Consider the following 24,814-nt stretch of genomic DNA (forward strand, 5'->3'; position numbering starts at 1 on the left):
ATTTCTCCCCATCTGTCTGCCTTCCTCTGATTTAGATGAGAATTTGACACTTGGGAGTTTTCACCCAAGTCTAGGCAGCCCTGGTGGCACAAGTCCCCCACATGCCCAAACATGCATGTCCTTCGGACCTGTAAGTCCAGGCACATGGGGTTTATAAATGACATGAATGAGCCATGCAGTCTAGCTGCATCATAGGTTTGAAGCTGTATCAACTGCTGACCATACTATCCAGCTGTATGGCTTCTCAATCCATACTATCTAGCCACACCCCAGTTTTGATAAAATCTCAGCTGCTGGCCATACTGTCCGGCTTTTGATCCAGTTCATTTAAACGTATGGCTGCTGTTATGTAGTGCCATATGCCTTGTCATGTTGAGGATTAGAACATTAACATGACCACGGATCTTATTGATAGATCCAGCCTTCTACCCAACATTACTATTACTCCAGCAGACAGACATATACAATGCCTTCTGGGATGCCCAACACCCATTCTCAGGCTTTTCTTACAGGCTCGCCTTCATCCTGCTGATATGGATAGTCATTTACTCATAGCTTACTCTCTTGGATAGTACAAAGTAATTCTTAGAGACAATGGCCACACCTCATCTATGCCTCTGGGAATGTATTATACAGATATTGATCTTGATCCTCACTAGGTCAACCCTTGCACTGAGTGGGGGAATAAACCTGATGATGGTTCATGCTCAGATCCCACCATACAGCAGACTGAGTATAGCTTTAAGGCCGCAATAGAACAATTTATGGGGTTTTACCAAACTCAGAATGTCCACCACTACACACACACCCCTCGATAGATCTACCTAGGAAGATCCCGACCATGACGAACCTTCTCATACAACCTCATAAATGCGTTTTCCATCCTTGCCAGGACCGTTTTTTCCTTCCTCATAGCTCTTGTCCAGAGAGCCTTGCAGCAGAAACAGTTCAACCCTTTATTCTTAGAAAGTATTGCCCAAGCTATAAAAGGCCCTCCTCTCTGAAGGAAAATGGTGCATTTTTCAGGGACTGGTGCAAAGTCAGAAACATTGTCCGTTTGAGTGCCTCATTCCCACAAGTAGTTCACTTTTTGGGGGTACTGTTTAAGCACAAAAAGATGACTTCAATTACTATTAAGGGGACTGCTCTGGTGGTCTAGTGGTTAGACTGTCTGCTTTGGATGTGGGAGGTTGCAGGTTCAAACCCTGGTCAAGTCATACCAGAGATTTATAAAAATGGTACTTACAGCTGCCTTGCTAGGCGCTTGGCTTTAAGAGGTTAATGTTAAGACCGGTTGGCCTGGTGTCAGAATAATGTGACAGCATGATGCCCCATTGCTAGACACGATAAACTGCCATTAAAGACATCATAGTAATATGATTGATTTTTGTTAAAAAGCTACATTAAAAATCCAAATCACACACACTATTCAGGGTTACCATTCTGTGACATCAAACATGTTCCATCATCATGGCAGGGAGGATCTTGGTCATAACAAAGACCTCTCCTACTTTGACTGGCATAAGCATAAATTACTCACATTGTTTTTATTATTCCTGGGTTGTGACTTGGCTGATTTAAACAAATTTGAGCCCTCAACCAGGACCTCTCTGAAACATCTTTCATACAAAACCCGTTTCCTTTGCTTTGGCAGTCACTGAATTACATGACCTCTCACCTGACCCAGCCTGCCTTCATTTTCATTCAGACGGCTCAGCAAATCCCGGTTACATTGCCAGGAATTGTTTGCCATCACGGGGCATTCAAAAACAAATCATAATCATCTCACCAGTAATGGCACAACCCAAGAGGCTTTCAAACAAAAACCAGTACTCAGACTTTATCTAAAGCATACTATCTACAGTTAAACTTGGGGAAAAAGGATATAACCCCTCAATCCCTCTTCATTGAGCTTGAAGTGGGTAATACACACAGCATACTCTGACATATAACTAGAACCGAGTTGTCTCATGAAGATTTCTGCTAATGAGATAAGAGCAATCTGTAAGAGCCTTGCCTTTGATCAATCTCTATCAGAGATACTGTCAAGGCCTTCGGCTGGCATGCAGTCAACCTTATTGAGTCTGGATCTGGTAGGCTTAGTTCAGTCACACAATTGGCTACCAGACCCAATTGACATCAGAAAAACCTATGGATGGGCACCCTGCACAGCTTTCTCTTGATTCACCCAAAAGATGTATAAGGCAAAAGATCCAATTATATCTTCTTTCCCGAATTAATCATGTTCATTATGTGTTTGGAGAGTGGATTGAACATGTGGAGAATCCAATCTTCTTCCCTCAGAGGTTGACCAACGTATATTGTTCAACGTTCCCTCTACCTATTCTCCTAACATTAATGTGATTGGGAAAGTATTCAAAAGAGAAAGCACAATTTTTCAATAAATTATGTTTCTCCTAAAATACTTACCCAATCACATTACTTTTTGTCTCCCATCCTCTTCAAAATGCAAGCATCCTATTACACAATGTTCTGTTTGGTTTAAAACTTGTGTCACCCATCAGTGGCAGTGGGAGGTAATAGGCAAGAGTCCCTTTGTGTATATAATATAAACAGAAAGACAAAGTTTCACCTTTGGATTCTGAAGCAGTAGGGCTTATTTTTGTAACATTAATATGATCTGGTAAGTATTTTAGAAGAAGCTTGATTTACCGACAAATTTTCCATCCCTTGATATTTAAACATTTCCAGTACATAGTTTTTTTTTTAAAAATAACAGCCAAATTGTTTTAAAAATTTCTTTTAAATGAATGACCACTCATCAGATAATTTAACACGAAAAAAGCATCAGTTAATTTAAGTATTAATAAACATTTTTACCTGTAAAAGCACCATCCTATTATGAATTGCCCACTGAACTTAGACACAAAAACAGTGATTACATTCAAGAGGGCTCTCAAAACTGACTTATTTCGACTGCAAGAACAAACTTAAAGACCTGATGTTTCCTACCTGAAATATTCTCAGCATGTTTTTTTAATTATTTTTTAATATTTTTCTAATTTCATGTTGTTTGTTTTTGTAATAATATTATTATGTTTCTTATCTTATAGGTGTTGTCTAATGTTGTAAAGCGCTTAGAGCTTCTAAAGATTAGGCGCTATACAAAGTCCTCATTATTATTATATCTTGATAATTTGAATTTTATCTATGTTTCAGGTGGCTGACCAGTCTATGGATATGTTAAAGCTGCTGGAAAAATGGTATACGCTTCTGGGATCCAAAACCTTTGATTACCTAATGTCTTTAACACAAATTCCATTCACAGAAATAAGGTGCTCAGCTTTTAGTCTGATTCGTAGTTTGGCCTATCAACCTTGGGGTCAAAGGTTAATGAATGATCATCCTGGATTTAATGAGTATTTACTGGACAGATCAACGGAACAAATAAAGGAGGGGAAAGAAGCCAAATATGAGATAGTGAGCATTTTGGCAGAGTCACCAACAAGTGGAGACATATTTGGACAGCCCTATCAAGTGAAGTTAAAAGCGTATGTCCTACAGGGGCCATTCTACAAGAGAGTTCAGGCAGAAGTTGCTATTGATGGAAATAATTAGAGTACCATTTTTGAGCAGTTCAGAATTAACATTTGTTTAACATTTCAGAATTACTTAAATCCATCTTTCTCTCCCCTACATTATACATTGTACAATGACTGTTAACGTGTTGGCATATCAATGTGTAAACTAAATGTGCTTTTGCTGATGTCTGTAATTATTATAAAAGCATGTATAGGGATAATTGCTGGACTTTTGCTGAAATATACAAATTTAATATTTATCAGAATTGATATACAGTCCGTCATTTATCCCAGTGTGTTAAAGCTGACATGTCCAAAATGCTGGTGTTTGATTAAACATTTCGCATTAAGAATGTTTAGTCTAGGGAGGAGGTAGGTGCCAAATTCTTAAATCATTTTAAACCTGAACATTTTTGTGCGCTGTAATATCTGTTTACACAGTATACGAGTGGATTGATGCACCATATTTGAATGAAATCTTACAAATTTTGAAATTGCTTACTTTGTCTATGTTGAGCAGAAATGTAACTTTTAACATGACTGTTTACATCACCTAGTGAGCTCTGCGTATAGCTTTGTGGCTGTCATCCTTCCTTCAACATTCGTGTACTACCACCCTGTTTTGATTTTGATTAAGCTTGGAATGCATGATCAATATATACAGTTTATGTATTAGACCTGCCAACCCTTATGATTTTCCCTTAAGTCTTACGAAAATTATCCGTAAAATGCAAACCTAAGGCATATTAGAAAAAACTACAGAATAATGTTCATTGCCAAAAAATCTGGATAATTGGTTCATCTGTGTTCTATTTCAATCCGGGTTTCATCTTAGATTTAGTGAAATTAGGGAACCAGACTAACTTTACAGCAGCACCCCAGACGCTTAGAACTGTGCCTATTTGTTCATGCGAAGCATCTGCATGATCAAACTATTGACGATATAATTTTTTAAATGGCATACAGAAAGCGATGCCTTAAGACAAAAGGGAAAATCAGCTTCTAGAAAAGTGTTAATAATCAATACAGAAGAATAAAAAGGACTATTTAGATTCTTGTGAATAAAAGCTGGAAAGAACACAATTACGCTTATTGGACATCACGTGCCAATTTGAGTATGTCTCGTACCGGGAAATATGATTGCTGTCGTCATATGAAACGGAAAAGAATTTCCAAGAATTATGTAAAGTTGAGAGATAGCAACAAGCCATTGAGATGCACAGGGCTTGGAACTTGAGTTTGTGCAACTGTACTAGTGATAAATAAATTACTTGTACTTTACAAACTTTTCAGTTGAACATAATGTTTATCATCAAGATGTCAACCTTTTTATTACGTTTTCCAGCTTTACAAGAACAGTTATTGTTATTTTGTTACACCTTACTGAAAACTGGTCAATCTTACAGGAAAAAATCAACTGCCTTCTGCCTCATCAGGGTTGGCAGGTCTTTAGTATGCATCTGACTGCTTAGACTATTACTATGCAGTTCCATATTTCTGATTGTGAGTAAACTTTTTTAAGTACACCACTCCCTTGAGAACTCGTTCCCTGATAACCCATAAACCTGCTTATAACACAGGGTCAGGCTTGGATCCCATTTTTTAAACCAGAAAATACCCAAAAATGTATCCCTAACTTGAAGAAAATCACATTCAGCAACTTTTGATATATCACTAGTTTATGTCTTCAAATCAAATAAAGGAGGTGGAATTTAAAAAAAAATTAAAAGCCAAAAGTTAAAAGGCATACAAATCCTACATGCTTAAGATCCAATAGCCCCAGTTGTATGTCGGGTAACTATCAATCGAACACTGTTATAAATGTTATTGTGAATGTAATCAAATTAAACTACCTTAAATTAACCTACTCAATAATAACGGTTATTAAAGATAGCAAGGCAACCAAGCAAAATGAGTACTTTGTAAAATAAAGAGCTTTGTTTCACAGATACGGACCATTGTTGGGTAAATGAGTTTCAGAGAATTCCTGAATTCAAGTATGATAAGAAGTTTCATTAGTACTTGTAATTAAAATCATGGTATCAATAAAAAATTTTTTTTGGTGTAAACGATTGTCTCACGAAATAAATGTAGCACAGTTTTGATGAAAAGGAATTTTGTTTGGTAGTTAGTCTGGTTCCCTGCTTCATGGACTCCTTGTTTCACCAAATACTATTACACATCACTCAGGAACCCGACTAATCAACAAAACAAGAGCTGTGACATAATACACACAAGTTTTCATGCACCATGTTGGTTGTTGAAACCAGTTGGAATCATGTTATCGGTCTTTCAGATGTATATTTAAAAAATAAATGTAATTTATACAGAAAAACAAACAACTGAATCAGAAAAGGTACTTTATTCTGTCTGCAATTATAAAATAAGGATTCAATCATTAAACAGCCTGCCCCCCCCCCCCCCCATTCTCTAGATGTCTAGCAGATATTTTTTTTGGGAGGTCCCTCAGTAACTCTTGCCCTTGCTTATAGTGCGGTCTGTGTTTTTCAACCCCGATGTGCAAGAGTTATCGAGGGAGAAGTGTATATGGTTATATTATCAAGGGGCTAATAATACAAACTGAATTACTGTGGTATCTTATTGATATGTCACCCATCACTCTGCTGTGGAATTATATAGAAATAATTCTGTAAATACCCATAAGGACAATTTAATGATGAAGATAGAACAAAAAAGGATGAATGGACATGTGAGGTTTCATTAAGTATTCAAATATTTGTTCTACGTGTACAGTTTTCATTATACAAAAATCTCCACTCATAAGATTTTAGGTTTTCTTTCAACTGTACCATGAGGCAGATCAGGAATGTCGTATTTAGTAACGCCTCATGTACCACAAGGATTATGTTGGACTCGTTTAACATGAGAGAAGTTTGACTACATATCAGAACATTCCATTTACCATGAGGGAAATCTGGTTGCTAACATGGGCTGTCTCATTTAACATCATGGGTGTTTAACAGTACAGTAATATCTTGTGCATGCGCGTTTCTGGATTCGCGAAATTTTCACTGGTACCCTCTACGTACATGTTTTCTTTATTTTATTGAATTGTACCTTCGTTATATGACTTCTGTGACATATGAAGTTTACCTAGTTTACCTTCCTGACAATGACAAAGAAAACGTCAGTCATTAAGTTTACAGTCCCACTTGTTACTTGGTTTTACCTCACTGTGAGTACAAAAGAAAACGGCAGCCAATGAATTAGTATAGGGGTAATATTAGTACATGTATACATGTACTGTACTGTAAATGCACTAGTGTGGCAAAAACCCATTAGGCGATACTGTACTCTATTTTTACGTCAACCATTTATTTCTCTTTTTAAGGGTAATGTATTTAGCTAACTTTTACATGAAATTAAAGTGCTTTGGGAGCATGATTTGGATCATATTTAGGGTTTAAACCCTAGAAATATGCATTTATTAGCATTTTTAGTGACTCGTACCAAACATTCGCGATTCCTCCTGATCCGCGACTGGTTCTGGAACCTAACCTCGCGAATGTTCGAGGTATTACTGTACATATCAGAACAATCTATGCTGGACTGTCACATTTAGTATCCGTATCAGAGGCATATTGGTGCTTTCCATTTGACATGAGGGAAAGCAGTTTGTTATACTGGACTGTCATTTTTATTGTCTATACAAATCAGAACATTTCATTTACTATGAGGGAAAGCAGGTAGTCATGCTGGCTAACGAAAAACAATATATATTTCTAATTCATCTGAAACAGTGCCATCATAAGCATCTGAATGGTGCATGATTTAAGCTGAACCATATTTCTGTTCACAAGGTAAAATTCACAACAAAGAAATGACAGTTTTCCTGAAACCCCTGTTGATACACCCACAGAGCAGTGAAACCCGCATTATTGTAGCTGTATGAAATCTATATAAATGAAGGAAAGGTCACATAACTTACATTTTGTATTAGACATCAACAAGAATTTGATAACTACAGGAAGTAAATAACAGTTCCAATGCAGTGTGTTTAGCATTCTGAAATCACTACCAAATGGTGCAGAATGTTTAGTACCTGTACTGCTCAATAACAACTAAAGTGGAACTCTCTACCTTAAAACTTGAATTGTTTACATCTTTTCAATATGGAACAACTTTTTTAAGTGTCAAATGCCCCATAATATTTGTCACGGCGTTAATGACCCTGTTAAAAAAGGATAAACCATTATCTTTAAAAACAGTACCATCAATGGTACATAATACACCCAACATGTCTTAAATAATTTTGTTAAACTTTATTGTTTAAAACTCAGTTTTCAGACATTCAGGAACTAAGAGTCATAGTACCCACTTAACTATGCCTCTAATTTAGAACCGCCTCTACCTCAGATGTAAAAGGCACACAAATTTCCCAACCAACGGGGAAAAAAAACAAACTGCACACATTCTTTTGCAGTCCGTGATCTATTTCTGAACACAGGCTAAAAAACAGGACAATTAAACATATTCAAGGTAAGAAATACATCTTTTTATACACAGTGATATAGTATTTCACCATGTCATCCCATTATGGGAGAAGTTTCTTCCTGTGATTAAAATTTTAAATGGCCATCTCTGCAACACACCCACATTTTTAACAGAATAGACTTGGGACGTTCCAACTACCACGACACTGTCACCAAGTGCAATATCCTTTAACTCTCTGAAATCAAAATAAATACAGGTGTCTTCCTTGTCAAAAATGCAAGCCATCCTCCACAAATACTTCTCAATGTAAAGGACAAAGATCTCATTTTGTGTCAATTCTATTCCTTTCTTTAGTCTCAATGAACCTGACCTGTGAACCATTGACTCCAAAATTAATTGTCACCTTGTCTAAAATTCAACCATCCAAAAATATCTGGCCATGGTTTGTGGCATGACAAGATTATTTTTGTGGAAACCATTTCCCTTCCTAAAGTCCGGAGTCCCACTGACCTGACCTTTAAACCCCCAAATGAACAAGTGTCTTCCTTTTCTCAAATGCATGCCATCATTCAAAGTTTAGTCAGCATATGACACAGAACTAAAGTAGCTGAAATCATTTTTCCTTCCATTCCAATGACCATGCCTTGTGTTTGATTGCAAAAATAAATAGGTATCTTTCTTGTCTCCAATGCAAGCTTTCAACAAAGTCTGGTCAAAGTAGGTGATAAAGAAATTTAAGAAGTTATTTGGAAAACAATTTTTTTGTGCATCACTGTAACTTTGACCTTTGGAACCCACAATAAGCAGCTGATACTGTTCTCTGAAATGACAGCCATTTAAAAAGTTTAATTTCAGTATCTGGTATACAAGTGAAGTTAATGTGTTGAAACTGTTTTACGTCTTTCAGTCTCTATGTCCTTGACCTTTTGAGCCTAAAATCAATAGGTTTCTTTTGTTCCCAAAATGCGAGCTACTTACAAAATTTGGTAATGTTAGATGATGGTGAACTCAGAGGATTTTATGCATAAATGAAACTTGAAACCAATGGACCCCTAATTTATGGAAGAACAGAAAACATCACATGATATATTCCACCTTATGGGAGGTCTATAAAAAATGGAAAATTATGAATTTTGCTTGCTAGCAAAAACTGCAAATGAACTTAAAAACCGGGAATGATTCTACCCTTTTTTTTGGCTTTCTTAATCTTTTTCTCTATTTTAGCTTGTTTTCTAGATTTAATATTCTGTTGTCTCTTTTGCTGCTTTGCGTCCATTCTTTGCTCAGTTTGCTGCACCCTCTCATCCCATTTCTTTTTCCTTTTTTCTTTAATTTTTTCCTTTCTTTTCAAAGCCTTCTTTAAAAGTTCAGGATTGTCTTTCACTTTCTCCCCTTCTGCCCTATGAATAGCTGCCTGCCACTGAAGCTTTTCTTCCATATTTTTTGCTGCTGATGTGTCTTTTTCTTTTAATTTGTTAATTCTTTGGTTCCTCTTTTCAATTTTTTCAAGTAGTCTTTTGTAATCTTTTCCAGTCAAACCAGACTGAGACTTTTCCTTGACTTTTGAATCTGAAAAATCAAATTTGCTGAACACTAATTTTCCGTCCTTGTTATAAATTGGTCTTTTTCCTGGAGAGATATTATTGGAATCAACCAAGTCCTTACGAGTGCCTTCCTCATTGTTACCTCCCTTGACATTTTGGTTTTTCTTCTGTTTTTCTGCCTTCAGCCTCATTTTCAATTTCAATTTACTCTGTTTCCTCCTCAGTCTCTTCTTTTCCTGTTTCTCATCTGCATTTAAATTCCTTTTCGCTAAAACAGAAATAAAATTAGAATTTATAATAGTTCTCAGAAACTCTAGGCATAACACAAAAGTGGTCAAGTTATTGGCAAGGTCAATCAACCATCGTCAAAAATATTTTTTTTTAATAATCATTATCAACAAGGTCAGGGGTCATGCTGCCAGGCAAAGTGGGTGACTATGTCGCATAAAAAATGTAAACTTTGCCTTCTGTTAGGAAAGCAAAAATGACCCTGCCTTATGTCAGATTTTATAGAGGAACATAGAGTGACCATCCTTTTGAGATTCTCCCTTGCCTTGGCCAGGGTAGTGAAAGTGAACCTGTCATATGGAATGGTAGACATCGCAAAGTCTGGGAAGTACCACTTTATTTTCTCTTTTCATAAACCATTTGGCAAATGTATTCAGGAAAATATACAACTAATTGAAAGCAGAGTCTAGATATTACGTTGTTGAAGATTTACCTACACAATGCTATTATGCAGGTCAGAAACCCACAGGGCAACGCTATGTTGTGGAATTCGAGAGATGTAAGGTGAAGGTTGTATTCCGAGTTCACTCATTTTTGTGAAAATACAAAGCAATAAAAACCTAGCAAAGCAAATATTATTTAACCAATTCCTAACATTACATAATGTACGTAGTCAAATAATAAAACTTTATATTTGCAATCATATCACTGTACTGTTATAATAAAGCTATAAAGTGGGTGGTTACATTAAGAAAACCCCTCTTTCTAAAAATAGATGCACTTTCATGTAGGCTGTACCAATTATGTTGAAAAAAAGGACTTTGTTCATTCATATACTGACTTAATTCTTCAGTGTGTTATCATTGAACAGTTATGGTAAAGTCTTATCGGCAACATAAAAATTAGGCTGAACAGTATGATCTGAAAGACGAGTGCATTTGCTCTCATGTACATGGTACAGGGGTTGTTTCAAACAAATTAGAAATCTTTACAACTGCCATTTATAGTGAACTTTTAAAAAATAAAATGAAAAATTCTTGATTAGTTGATTAAGCATTTGTACTAACTTGCAATTATAATACTCTAAGCTAGTTACTCAGTTAAAATTCATTACAATGTATAGATTCTATTCTCTTTCTAAGTCATATTGCCAAAATACACTACATATAAATATGCTTACTTTTAAACATGCACCAAATGTGTTTATAATATAATATGAACAAAGAAAACTTTCTACCAGAAAATAAATTATTGCTTAAAACCAATGTTAAATGCAACTATGCATACTGTGAAATAGAGGGCATACTGAAGCACATGTACAACAACAAAAAAATATCATGGTACATACCACCAGAAAAAATAACACTGTAAACTAAAGAACATTGCAAATGTTCATACAATACCAACATTGAAGTTCCTGTATCCGAGCTCTCAATTTTTCCTGCAGTATCTCAAGATTGTCCTGAGCACTCTTGATTTCTTTACGGTCTTTTTTGTTCTTCTTCTTGTTCTTCTTGTGTTTCTTTTTCTCCTTTATTTTGGTCACTGACACACAAAAAAGAATATGATATAGAAAAGCTTGCCAATATATTAATTACTAAATATACCTCTCTGCAATAAACACTCCATACAACAGAAATATTGTGGCTCAGATTTCAACTAATCCCATGGCTGTATTTTCATCCTTTTCCCCTACAGTTTACTTGGTTTTTTTTAATGCAGGAGAAGAATATTTTCAAAGAATATTTTTTTTCTTAAGAGTGGGATTTGGAAGAGCGTAATGACTCATAATCCAACTATCATGGATTCTATACTCACCTGAGCTAACCTGTCAGCTGCCTCAGTGAGTCCTTGGAAAAGGCACTTGGCTCCCATTTCCTCTGCATAATATAGGCAATAATTTGTTTTAAATACCATTAAAACCAACACAAACATTCTGATAACTGTAAACCTTGTTTGAATTATAGACTCGACAATTTGCAATAACTTGGACGAAAAAGCTGCAAAGTCTTTTAGGTGCAATTTGCTTTTATTAATTTTTTCAATATCACAATATCAGCTGGAAGATATGCATGGTTCATACAGACCTTGGGTTGCTGTTGTGGGGGTTAACGCCATTTTTTAGCACATGATAGGCTATGCATGGCGGCCAATATTAATGGTGGAGGAAGAACCCGGGAAAACCTCAGGGAAGAACCACCGACCCACGAGAAGCTACTGGTAAGCTTTCTCACATGCTCACATTGGCTGAATCCTAGACTCAAACCCACACAGACAGAGGTGAGATGGCAGCGATCCATAACGGAGAGCGCTTTAGACCACTCGGCCATTCAGGGCCCCGCCAATCTTGGGTACAAAACTTTAAGGATTTTTAAAGGACCTTTTCTAATTTTCAAGAAGTTTATTCGCTTTCTGACATATACTTTCTGCTAATTTTTAGTACATATCTTCCTTGTTTTGTCTGGACCTTTACACAGCTTCAAACACATAAAATAATTATTTAAAATTTCAACAACTGAAGCAAAAGTGTTTTCATAAGAATATGGATGATCCAGATTTAAAAGCTAGAAAAATAACATTTCACATCAACATCAGTCTCTTGTCATGTTTTCCATTTTAAATAATTTACACAAATTTGTCTCTATAATAACTTAGAAATGGGGGGGGGCAATGTTTAAGCTTTCCTATGTTATCCAGGCTATTATTGAAAAACACCTCTAACTTTTCTTTTCACTTGAATTTTGCCATGGGTAATGTGATTCTTGTCTTAAGCAACTTTATGAAATGTTCTGCAATACCACACAAACTCATGTATGCCACCTTCCTCTATTCTTTTCATTACCTTTTCAATAGCAGGTCTTCTCCAAGAGTTTGCTTGACACAAAACTTATTTTCCCTGTTGCTCAGCCTTTTCTTATTACTGATCTGTAGTAGTGTTTGTCAAAAGGAGTTATAGTGGGTCCTGTGATTCTCGTTTAAAGCAACTTTATGAAATGTTCTGCAATGCCACACACTCTCATAAATGCCATCTTACTCTCAACACATAATATATACTCTCGTATATGCCATCTTACTCTCAACACATAATACCACAAACTCTCATGTATGCCATCTTACTCTCAACACACAATCACACAATATGACATACTCTCATATATGCCATCTTACTCTCAACACACAATACCATATACTCTCATCACACAATACCACACACTCATATATATGCCATCTTACTCTCAACACACAATACCACACTCTCATATATGCATAGCTGCCAACCTTCTAGGCTCACAATTAGTGAAAATAGGGATATAAAGTCGTGAATTTGGACATGAATTCGTGAAAAATACCATGACAATAACTCCATCCACTCCAACCGTCAATACTATAATATGTCAAGTTCGCAAAATAAAAATAAAACACTACATATATGCAGAAATATTTATTTATCAAGACATGACACTGTGGCAGACTTGAACTTCCTCAACTGCTTGATCGTAAATTTGTATTCTAAACAGTTCCGACATTTTGCCTGCTAGTTGATCTTGGGGACTAAAATTGCTGACAAATTTTCTGCATATAAGGAGGCCCTAAAGTCTGTCTTATTTTTCCTCACTAAAGAAAATACTCTTTCGCTGTCACTGTTGCTGTGAGGAATGCATAGGAGCTGCAGCATTTTTGGTTCTTCCACAGGAAAATTTGGAAGCGATTTTCGAGTCCGGGAATGTTTGTCAGAACAAATGTTTAGCATGGTCTCCAGCTGATAAAAGTAGATTGTGTTCGACAAGAAAACTCACAAATAATGCTTCAGCACTGGTAGCCTGCAGGTCTTCCGCCAATGGTTTAAAATATTCCAGAGCTGAAATCTGCAAATTCATAATTTTCCCAACTTCTACGTGTTTTTTGCAACCGACATTCTTCCTCACATCGTCTCTGCGATGGCACACCGAGTGCAAAAAGCATGAATGAATATCAATGTTTAATGGCAGAATGCACGGCCAATTTTTGATATATTCCAAATTAAACTTCACTTTTTGAGTAATACATTTCTTTTTCCTTGCCGGTGAAGACATTTTCAAGATCTTACATGCGATGCTGAACGGTAACGCAAATCAGTGTTTTGATGCATGCGTGGAGCAAATTTCCGGTTAGGCCCCAGTTTCTCTCAAAAGCATTTGTAAAACTACACTTATACATATAGATTAAAATAGGCTAACACGCTTGCTACCGGGCCAAATGTACTAATCGGCTGTAAATCTACTAATATCGTGACCAGCAGTACTGGACCATTTCGGCAACTGCAAATATCACGACTAGCACTTACCAAGAAATCGTTTTTTTTATTAATGATTTAAAATAATTGAGGATTGGACATTTCGTGAATTTTTGGCTTACGGCGTGAATCTGTGAATCGCTGAAAAAGTCGTGAAATTCACACCAAATTCGTGAGGGTTGGCAGCTATGTATATGCCATCTTACTCTCAACAGATGAAAACTATTTAGCAATATCTGGATAAATCAATTTAAACAGTTTATAGTTTCCTCTGAAGATTTGGATGATTGGTGACCTGCTATGTGTTTTAATGTCCATAATATCTCGACTTTAAACACATCATCCTATGAAACAAGTGGCCATTGTAAGTTCTGTGGCTAGATACAGTCAAACCTCCTTTTGAGGCAACAAGTTCCTTCTCCCGTATATTAGCACAATTTTTTTTGAAAAAAAAAGAGATAATAATTACCATGGGTTTCATGTTAGGAAAATATATTGTATGCTTCTGGACTTTCATGTGCGAATTTAAGGCAGACTCCCCATGCATGAAATGTCTAGTACACTATCACAGACAGTGCAAAAGGCCATCCACTTATCTCCCTCTAAAGCTTTAATCCATCACTTGTATGCTTTGTTCATGCCCCATACTGAACTGTACACTCACTGTATTTTGTTTGTGGTTTATTAGATTTTTTATAAGCCTGTTTAGCAGATGCCATACATGCCTGATTGGCTTACTTCCACCGGTACACAGGTGTACCATTTTCTTGTACCCTTGCTAAATTGATGTACCAGTATATCATCATAAAATTTAGTGAACTCTTAATATTTCATCTTATTCAATATTTGTTTTCAATCAAAACACTCCTTTCGATATCACTACATCTGCTTCAAGAAGCCTTTTAAAACAAAAAAAATCGGTACCAAATTTAAATTCAAAGAATTTTCAAGCACTGCATGAACCATGTCATGGATAAGATGGTTACTTTTACTTAGTAATCCATGTAAGTGCACTCTTACATTTTTCAGTGTAAGGCCATTTATATTTGTAATTCCATAAATAAAAGTATGTTAGATACCAATTTAAACTTTCCACAGCTTAAGATTTGATGTTAAGAAATTGGATATTAAGCTCCTGTTTAGAATTGGTTTTTTTTTTTTTTTACATTTCCACCTGGTACTTTGTTTACAATATACAGCACACACACAAAAAGGCCAAGTCTTATCCATTATGCTGAATATAATGACTGCAAGTGAGCCAAACATCAGATTCTAACTTGTACACTTTCTATCACATGTCCAGAATTCTAACCACCGAAACCATGGCTTCACAACTGTTCTTGTGAAATTTACGATAAAACCAACTATAAGTTAAACACATTTAAACTTAAACCCATCAGATAAATATATTTAAAATGAAAAAATCAGTAATAAATTATTATATTCATTGTTAAATTACATCAACTGTACGATAAATGGATGCCAAAAAATGTGAGTAGACTGGAATGCATGTTATCACTGTATGGCCCATCAGAAAGTGATTTCATAAAGTTTCTTGAAATTTGATAAGATCACAACCAAACCATCAAATGTATAATGGCTGCATACTTACACATTGGTGATTCTTCATCATTGAGCTCTTCCTGAATCTGTGAAACTGTCTTAGACTTTAAAGGATCTGACACCTTCTTAGAATGAAATTTTGTTTTATTTTCAACCTCCTTGCCATCTGAAAAATAAAGAAGCATAAGAAGTGTTATAAATGGAGAAAACAACCAAATATAATGTAATCATGACAGTGAGAGCAAAAGTTTTATAAACCAACAGTTATTTATTCAAGAACATAAAAGCAATCATACTGTTACACTGACATTTGACAAAATGGATTCTATGTTAAGCCAAGCCCAAAAACTATAATGTTATCGACTCACATATCTTATCAGTGAAGTGGTCAAATTTTCAAATAATGCCTTCATGACATCAATGAGTTTAGCACATAGGTAGAAACATTTTTTTGCAAGCACGCTTCTTTCTACTGCCATCAATTTACATTACATGAAGATGAATTTAAACTTTTGACCAATCAGAATACTATTTACGAGAGTTGTTGTTGTTGTTGTGGGATTTAACGCCATTTTGCAGCACATGATAGGCTATACATGGCGGCCAGTATTAATGGTGGAGGAAGAACCAGAGAAAACCCCAGGAAGAACCACCGACCCACGAGAAGCTATTGGCAAGCTTTCTCACATACCCACATTGGCTGAATCTTAGACTCGAACCACCACAGAAAGAGATGAGATGGCAGTGATCCGTAATGAATAGCGCTTTAGACCACTCGGCCACTCGGGGCCCCATTTACGATAGTCGTGTGCTAATTAATATATGGAATGAATATGTTACAAGGGTCTTTTGCAGAATGGGACAAATCAGACCGTTTTTTAAAAACCAGATCGGAGATGATAAATAATGACTATATCAAGAAAAACTGGATTCAAGTCAGGAGATAAGCAGAATTCTGCTTTAAAATGGCAAAAATCATGTCTGTGTACGGCATCAAAGCATAGCTGCCAACCTTCCAGGCTCACAATTAGTGAAAATAGGGATAAAAAGTCGTGAATTTGGACAAGAATTCATGAAAAACACTATGACAATAACTCCATCCACTCTGACCGTCAATACTACACTATATCAAGTTCGCAATATAAAACTAAAACACTACATATATGCAGAAATATTTATTTATCAAGACATGATACTGTGGCAGACTTGAACTTCCTCAACTGCTTGATCGTAAATTTGTTTTCTAAACAGTTCAGACTTCTTGCCGGCTGGTTGATCTTGGTGACTAAAATAATTGACAAATTTTCTGCAGCTGAAGAGGCCCTAAAGTCTTATTCTTCCTCACAAGAGAAAATACACTTTTGCTTGCACTGTTGCTGTGAGGAATGCACAGGAGCTGCAGCACTTTCGGTCCTTCCAAAGAAAAATTTGGAATCGATTTTCGACTCCGGCAACATTTGTCAGAACAAATGTTTAGCATGGTCTCCAGCTGATAAAGGTAGATTGTGTTCGACAAGAAAACTCACAAATAATGCTTCAGCGTTGGCAGCCTGCATTTCTTCCGCCAATTGTTTAAAATATTCCGGAGCTGAAATCTGCGAATGCTTAGTTTTCCCAGCTTCTAGTTCTACGTGTTTTTTTGCAACCGACGTGCTTCCTCACATCGTCTCTGCGATGGCGCACTGAGTGCAAAAAGCATGATGAATATCAATGTTTAATGTCAGAATGCACGGCCAATTTTTTATATATTCCAACTTAAACTTCACTTCTTGAGTAATAGAGTTCTTTTCTCTTAGTGGTGAAGACGTTTTCAAAATCATACATGCGATGCTGAACCGTAACTCAAATCAGTGTTGGTGATGCATGCGCGGAGCAAAATTCCGGTTAGGCCCCAGTTTCTCGCGAAAGCATTTGTAAAACTACACTTATACATACAGATTAAAATAGGCTAAAATGCTTGCTACCGGGCCAACTGTACTAATCGGCTGTGGATCTACTAATATCGCGACCAGCAGTACCGAACCATTTCGGCAACTGCGAATATCACGACTAGCGCTTAACGGGAAATCAGTTATTTTATTAAAGATTCAAAATAATTAAGGATTGGAGAATTCGTGAATATTTGGCTTGTGGCGTGAATCCGTGAATCGCTGAAAAAGTAGTGAAATTCACACCAAATTCATGAGGATTGGCAGCTATGTCAAAGCAACAAGTACCACGATTTTGTAGGATGAAGAATCTTAAAGATACGGGAAAAATGCAACTCGCACATTCAATAATGCAAGAAAGCTAGGCTAAAACTTTACTGTTGGGTTGATATGTGATAATGTTGAGTATCATGTTACCTTCGGATTCATCTGAGTCAGATTCGGCCTTGACCCCACGGATTTTCTTCTTCGTATCACTGTCAAAGTATAGATCAGGTGGGATCAAGTCCAACATGTGTTTGAAGAATGCATTATCCTCCTTAATACTGGCAGCTAAAGCTGAAGCAATTGACATCTTCAGTGCCACAACAGCTCTCCAACCTGAAATATTTATATATTTAAAAGAATATATTCTACGTTTCTTAAATACAATAAATTACACCACTGATTCTGGAAAAATTGGTATGTTGCTTTGAAAAATCTTGTGCATGTGTGTGTTGGATTTTAAAATAGCTTTAAAAATTTTCCAGTCATATTGCTATGATACTAGAAAATCTTTAGTCCTACATGTAAGACCTTGACACTGATATTTATCTTTTGGGCATACGGGTGTTAGGGCCAAACTAACTGCACTATGTATCGTGTTTTGATGTTGCCTAACATCATAACACATGTCAAATTTTCAGGGACATCTCATACAACTGGCAACTAAATTAAAGATGCTTTTCTACAAAGTCACAATGTTTTAGTCACACTTTACTTACTCTGATGTCTTTTCCCTAATAAATTCAAGTTCTCACCAAAAAAATGGACCAGTTTGCAAGTTTTGTTGACCTATAGTTAAGTGTGCTGGAAAGCAATGATAGCCGAGAATGCCAAAATCGGGTTCAGTTTAAGTATTATTCGTTAATGAAACAAATAAAAATATATTATGCATAATGTAACTGTAAGCAACATTGTTTCATTCAAGAAACATATTCCCATATGAACCTACTTCGTCATACCTTGACTACAGTCGCATTTCAACAAATTCAAATGTATGTCAACGGAACGTGAAAATACGTCCATTTGCTAGTGTCAGAGTTTGATTTCACCAGGATAAAATCAGCACAGAAAGTATATAAATTACATATCAATTTGGGGAAGAGTGTTGACATGGGCTTCCAAGTGTGAGGTATTCCGGAAACTTGTATTACTCGCTCCGATGTCAACCGAGATCGGAACACGCTATACATATCCGTTATTTGGGTAGTAAGGCATAGCACTAAACAAAAATAACGTTAAACGTGCCGTCTTACATTGTAGGATCAGAAAATCTTAATCATATGCAATCAAGCCTAAAATCCAACATATTGTTCTCCACCACTTTTGTTATTTTCTGACATGTCTACAACCAATCATGTACTAAAATAATATTATTAAAAAGTGATGGAGAACAACGTGCTGGTCTGTGCAGCATGCTGCGATAACTGAAGTTTCGGCTATGTAAGAACCTAAATCAACATTTGCCTCTTACTAAATGCACTGACTGTCGGGTTCAAGTTTTTCCTAGATGTTTAGATCTTCATCCCAAATTACTGTTCTGATTTCAGATTATATTTGGAAAGATAAAAACGTGCAAAGAAATTGAAAACTTGCAACACGTGTTATACTCAACAAAACCGGAAATGGATTACCCCGCATAAGGGAGTCTACTCGCGACAAATTTGTTATTAATCATACCAGCAAAGACGCAGTCTCGGCATTTCCTGAGTAAGCCAATTTGCAGGGAAGAAAAAAGACAAAAGTTCGTACAGGAGAATGACTGATTACACATGCATAATATGGGACAAATGCTAAATATTTGACAATCAAATAACCGAGTAGTCAGTCAAATTTATTAACTATTTCCATTTTTGTGCACAACCCAAAAATATTCAAAAACTTGTATCAAACAATGTGGGCTTCTGATGGAAAAATGGAAAGTACCAGACAGTGGACGACAAATTACAATGCAAACCGAGATGATAATTGTACAGGTCTTACTTTCAATATTTATTAACTGAATGTTAAATATTATTTTCCAGATTAATATTTTCTAAACAAGTATATAATGCTTTGATCTATCCTTTGACCAAAACCAAAATATACTATCCACACACGGGCAGGTGAAAAAACAAATCCTTACTATACTATCCACAAAACCAAAACATATTATCCACACACGGGAAGGAGAAAAAACAAACCTTTACTATACCATCCACAAAACCAAAATGTATTATCCACACACTGGAAGGAGAAAAAAAAAAAAAAACCAAATATACCATCCACACAGAAGGGAAGGGGAAGGGAAAGAAACCACAGACTCTACTATACACACAAACGTATGCGAACGCTTACAGACCCCAAAATCTACTATCCACACAAACTAACGGTAGCTCATTCCAAAACACACACACACACACACACACACACACACAATCACATCAGTAAATGAGTGTTTATATTCACGCTACTCGTCATTCATAAAAATTGTCAATTGATCAGTCTCTCTTTTCTAGAGATCTGGTTAGCCCTGAAAAGGGCTGTTTTTTAAACGTCAAATGCACCTGTTAGTGATTACATCTCCCAGGTCGGGCCCCTCACACACATCGCCTACTCCAGTCATTGTCCCAATTTACAGTTGATCTTTGGAGTGCGAATGGTGCTTGACTGGCATCATCATTCCAGTCTTGTGTTTGAGCGACCCTGATGACTCGTTCCCTCACGACTCTGTGGTGTGCCTGCGGATGTTGCGCTGGCGCTTATGTTCCCATTCTTGTCGCTGTCTCTCCAGCTCCTCCTAATTATCAGTCTGGGCGACAGTAACTCTCTGTGGTGGTATTGGTTGTGGCTGACGTTGTTGTGGCACTGTCTGTGCCTGACATGATAGTGGCAGTGTCGTCACTGTAGGTTTGACCTCACAGGTCTGTCTCATTATAATGTGAAGCAAAATTGCTCTTTAACTTTCCTCTTCTTCTTTCTTCTTCTTTTCCTTTTGCTCCTCTTTTATCTTCTCTTCCTCCTGTATCGCCTCCGATGCCAGCTCATCCAATAAACGTCTGGCTTACTCCAGGTGAATTTGGAGCTCCAGTAACTTTGCTGCTTATTTGCTTCAATGTTGACGCGGCAACAATATGTAACCAGACTGACGAACGTTTCCCTTTATATCAAGCACGAACGTTAAGGAAAACATCCCCTGTCACCAAAAACTTACATTGCCTATATCATTATCAAAATAAATATGGTTGGCGCGGACTTAAAAACTAATTCACTTTGTTTTAAAACTTACAAACAATAATTACAAACACAAACTCACTGACTATTTGACAAGCTACGGAAACGATGTGCTTATAGATACACTTCTAACAAAGTTAAAGAAACGAAGTGCTTATAAACACACTTCTATTTTTTTAAAAACTTACTAACATACCATTGGCAACTGGATTCTTATCTCTTTTCTAGAGTATTGGGGTAGCTCTGAAAAGGGCTTTTATTTTGTCGACAGTGAGTTATGACAATCATTTATTGTCTAAGATTGCGTGCCCGTCTGACGGCAGGCTTTCCCACATGATTGGGCCTGCTTCATTGGTAAGAGAAGGAGACATCTTTTTTGTCTACATGGCAGTTGACAAAACCTGTGTCTGGTTCCTGCTGCTGCTGTTGTTGCTGCTGCTGCTGATCTCTCTCTCTCTCTCTCTCTCTCTCTCTCTCTCTCTTTGCTTCTGAAGTCTGTATTAAGTCTATATTTTTTCCCTCCATTCTTTTTCTTTCTTGCTTTCCCCTCTGAGGAGCTCTTCTATCAGGTCTTTTTTCCATTTGAACATTCTGACATTCTCTATCTCTGCAGGCTTCGGAAGCAGGCTTTGTCTGACACGATGAAAATTCACGTAAGCTTCGTTTAGCCTGGCTCGTCTTGAGCACATCTTCATAGGAGGATGAGTCAACAATGGATGATCAGACTGAAGACTACCCCGCTTTATATGGTTCAAGCGCAGACATGATAGAAAACATACCTACACTGTTTAGAGTCGGAAAGCTAGGATAGTTTCATTTGAGGGTGAGGAACAGAGAGATGTCAAAGAGCATCGCTCATCATAAAAATTGCAAACAAACGATCGATGCATTTTGTTCTTCAAAACACAACATTTGTATTCAGATAACTAATAACCAACAATTAACAATCAACCATAAAACATTTTTTCAAACAATCAAATAAACTAACAAACATTTTTTTTTCTAATAACAATCTATTTTCCACAAGGTTGAAAACGTTGTGAAGTGAAGCTAGAGTTCGGCTGATGGAAGTCATTGGACCATTGATTTACACTACGTTTCCTAGCTAAAGACAAAAGATAACCATAATGTGAACAAAACCATCAATCTACTTTGTCATCGTTTCTTGATCAGTGACGATCACTGCGTTGATGAAGAAAATACACACAATATTGTCCACACACCATGGAATGTGTGCCTTGTAATTTCACATTACTGAATCGTGTCGCCTGAGCATTTCTTCTCAAAGTCGATGATGTCATCTTCCAAAGGTGGCAATCCATACGAATCAAAATACTCCATTCAACCTTCTCCTTTTTCCTTGTCGGCTTGGTACAGAAAACAGGTGGCATTTGTCCTTCCTCTGTACAAACAGTCTCGTGGGTTCAGTGGGTCCACCAACCTGTAACTTTCCACGATGCATTTAAACTCAAGATCGGTTTTCAAAAGGTGACCATAGTCCTGTCCCGACATTTCCACCACTTGGTATCATTGCTGTTCTAACTTCAACCGACTTTGACAAATGGCCTGGTACAAGTCTTCCATGGTCCGTTCTAAAAACTGATTTTGGTGTCACGTTGAGGGTAACAAAGGGGACATCTGTGAAATAAGCAACCGTTAAACTCGTACACGATCTTGGGGTTTTCTTGGTCCCAACCGTCCACTGAATACGTTGCGATGGTTTGTTCGCCTCCTCCGTTTGACAAAGTTGGTAATTTAAGGGCTGATGACAGACAGGGTGTTTTCAGACATGAATCCTTGACGGCATACTAAGGAACGCGCTTTGGCGATGGTGCAGGCTTCTTTCAAATGATAGATCCCTCCGTATTGCATGAACAGTTGTCGAATTAAAGTGTTCACGTCTGAACGACCATACTTTAACAATTTTTCCTGAAGGTCGAAGGGGTCCGAGGCATGAGCCTGGTACCAAACGTAGAAGCTTCTCTTTGTTCGGTGCGCATGTTGTCATGGTCGTAGTTGCGAGCCTCAGGCAAATGGGGTAGAACGACGTGTTGATTGGCCGTGGTATTAAAATGTGCGGAAATAAACTTAGGCCATTTTACCCATTTCTGTCATTCCAAACGTTTTAGGCAATCGACTCAAAATACATGGCCAAGTAATTCATTGAATCTTTAAACTGCACTTGTCCCACTTGCATGGAAATGATTTTGGCTCCGTTCAAAGTCACTTTAGGACGTTCAGTACTTTGTCCTGTATAGTATCTCTGTAGAAACTATCCATCGTATCCCGAAAAATTGTGAGCCATCACCGTGGCATGGCGATGACAATCTCCGTAACGTTCGATGTCCTCTTGGCTCCACATCTCATCGATGGGGTCTAAGATCCATTAGGCGAAATCAGCTAGCGTGATCGGTCCTCTAAAGATTTTTGTCACGTCCTCCAGGAATCTTGCTGCAGTGAAAGGCAATGACTAAAGATAGGCTCTTGGATGCACTTCTCGCACGCTCAATGAGCCACGCAGAAATTAGAAATGTGAATGCCAGTCTCTTGCATGCATGCGAAATCGAAAAATATGAAATAGCCTTTCTTCTGGTCATCGTTTTCCTCTTGATGCTTGGAATGGTATTATGAATGTAGCATCTGTGTTCCAAGTCCACGATTTGATGACAAATGTGACAACGTTTCTTTCCTGAACATACGTGTGCCTTGACATTATTGGTACGTATGCCTTGTCCACGAGTAGGGCACAATCTCAGCAGTTGACATGCACGTTTCTGCTCTGAACCTTGTGTCTTCAGGCAGGGCTGATACAAGTGCGCTGACAAGCAGGGCAATGCACTCGTTCTTGTCCTTCGTCCAGACAGGGTTGAGAGGCCAAACATCCCTCAAATTTCGATCCACAATGCTAGTGTTGCTCTATGTTGTTATAACCATGGTCACATTTCTCACAATAATAACTGTGTTCCAGAAACGCGGTGATACTGGTGATGGAACCTAAATGTTCATCGTGATGATAGACGTGAATATATTTTCCGTCCTTGAAGTTTTTGCCTCGAAACAACAAAGGTCCTCGCACTTGTTGAGGGTGCACTTTCAATGTGTAGTGTGGAGCCAAGATGTCTTGCAATTGTTGCATTTCAGGAATGCCACATTATGTTTCATTGGATATCCCCGCTTTGCTGTAACATGAGTTCTTTTTCTGTTTATTGTTTTGCACGATTCGATTTTTGAATAGTTTGCCAAGCTCTTTTCCATTCTGCCGTGTTGTCGGCATACGTTCGTCTCACCACAATGGCACGAGCTAAACACATCTGGTCTTGAGGGTTGTTAATTTGGATGAGGCTACGCTTGATGCTACGAAGGTCGTCCGCCAATAACACTTTTCTGCCTTGTTCGGTCCCTTTGTGGAAAGACATGTGGGTTATGAACAGTGTAGCTTTTCCATCGGTGATTGTGAAACTTGTCGTTGGATTGCTGCACGTGTTGAATCTTGCCGATGACTTTGGAAGGAGTCAATTCTGCTGGGCTGCTAAACTCGATCCAAACGGGGGACTTCAGACTGTCGTGATGAATGTAAAGTCTTAAGCTATCATCTTCTTTGGCTTCACATTGTCGTTTCAGTGTGGTTAACAAAGAATCTCACACCTCGGTGATTAAGCCCTCTGTTTTCTGCAGAGGTACGTTGGACTTGAAATCTTTAAACTTTACCGTGTAAGTGTAACCAGTCGTTCAAAATTTTCTAGAGGAGCGCTTTTCTGTCTCTCAAATGTGGTATTACTTTTCAGAGTTTACTAATGGGGGTGAACT

At 37.3% G+C, this 24,814-nt stretch overlaps 2 protein-coding genes across 2 annotated transcripts in view; one reads left to right on the forward strand and one right to left on the reverse strand.

Moving 5' to 3' along the window:
- Window positions 1-4,199, forward strand: part of LOC149778778 (26S proteasome non-ATPase regulatory subunit 5-like) — a 33,387-nt gene extending 29,188 nt beyond the window's left edge. Inside the window, exon 8 of the mRNA XM_089939541.1 lies at window positions 3,181-4,199. Coding sequence (XP_089795667.1) covers window positions 3,181-3,579 — 399 coding nt within the window. The 3' untranslated portion in view covers window positions 3,580-4,199. The remainder of the gene's footprint in view (window positions 1-3,180) is intronic.
- A 1,690-nt stretch (window positions 4,200-5,889) lies between these two features.
- On the reverse strand, window positions 5,890-19,426 carry LOC149778779 (uncharacterized). The gene is made up of 5 exons (XM_089939542.1): window positions 19,269-19,426; window positions 17,951-18,133; window positions 15,655-15,771; window positions 11,177-11,314; window positions 5,890-9,809 (listed from the first exon to the last, which is right to left on the reverse strand). Exons 2-5 carry the CDS (start codon window positions 18,105-18,107, stop codon window positions 9,160-9,162), a joined length of 1,062 nt encoding a protein of 353 aa, XP_089795668.1. The 5' UTR covers window positions 18,108-18,133; window positions 19,269-19,426; the 3' UTR covers window positions 5,890-9,159.
- Window positions 19,427-24,814: the final 5,388 nt, after the last annotated feature.

The sequence above is a fragment of the Sinohyriopsis cumingii genome, chromosome 17 (genome assembly GCF_028554795.1).
Source record: "Sinohyriopsis cumingii isolate HCF-2022 chromosome 17, ASM2855479v2, whole genome shotgun sequence".
Lineage (NCBI taxonomy): Eukaryota > Metazoa > Mollusca > Bivalvia > Unionida > Unionidae > Sinohyriopsis > Sinohyriopsis cumingii.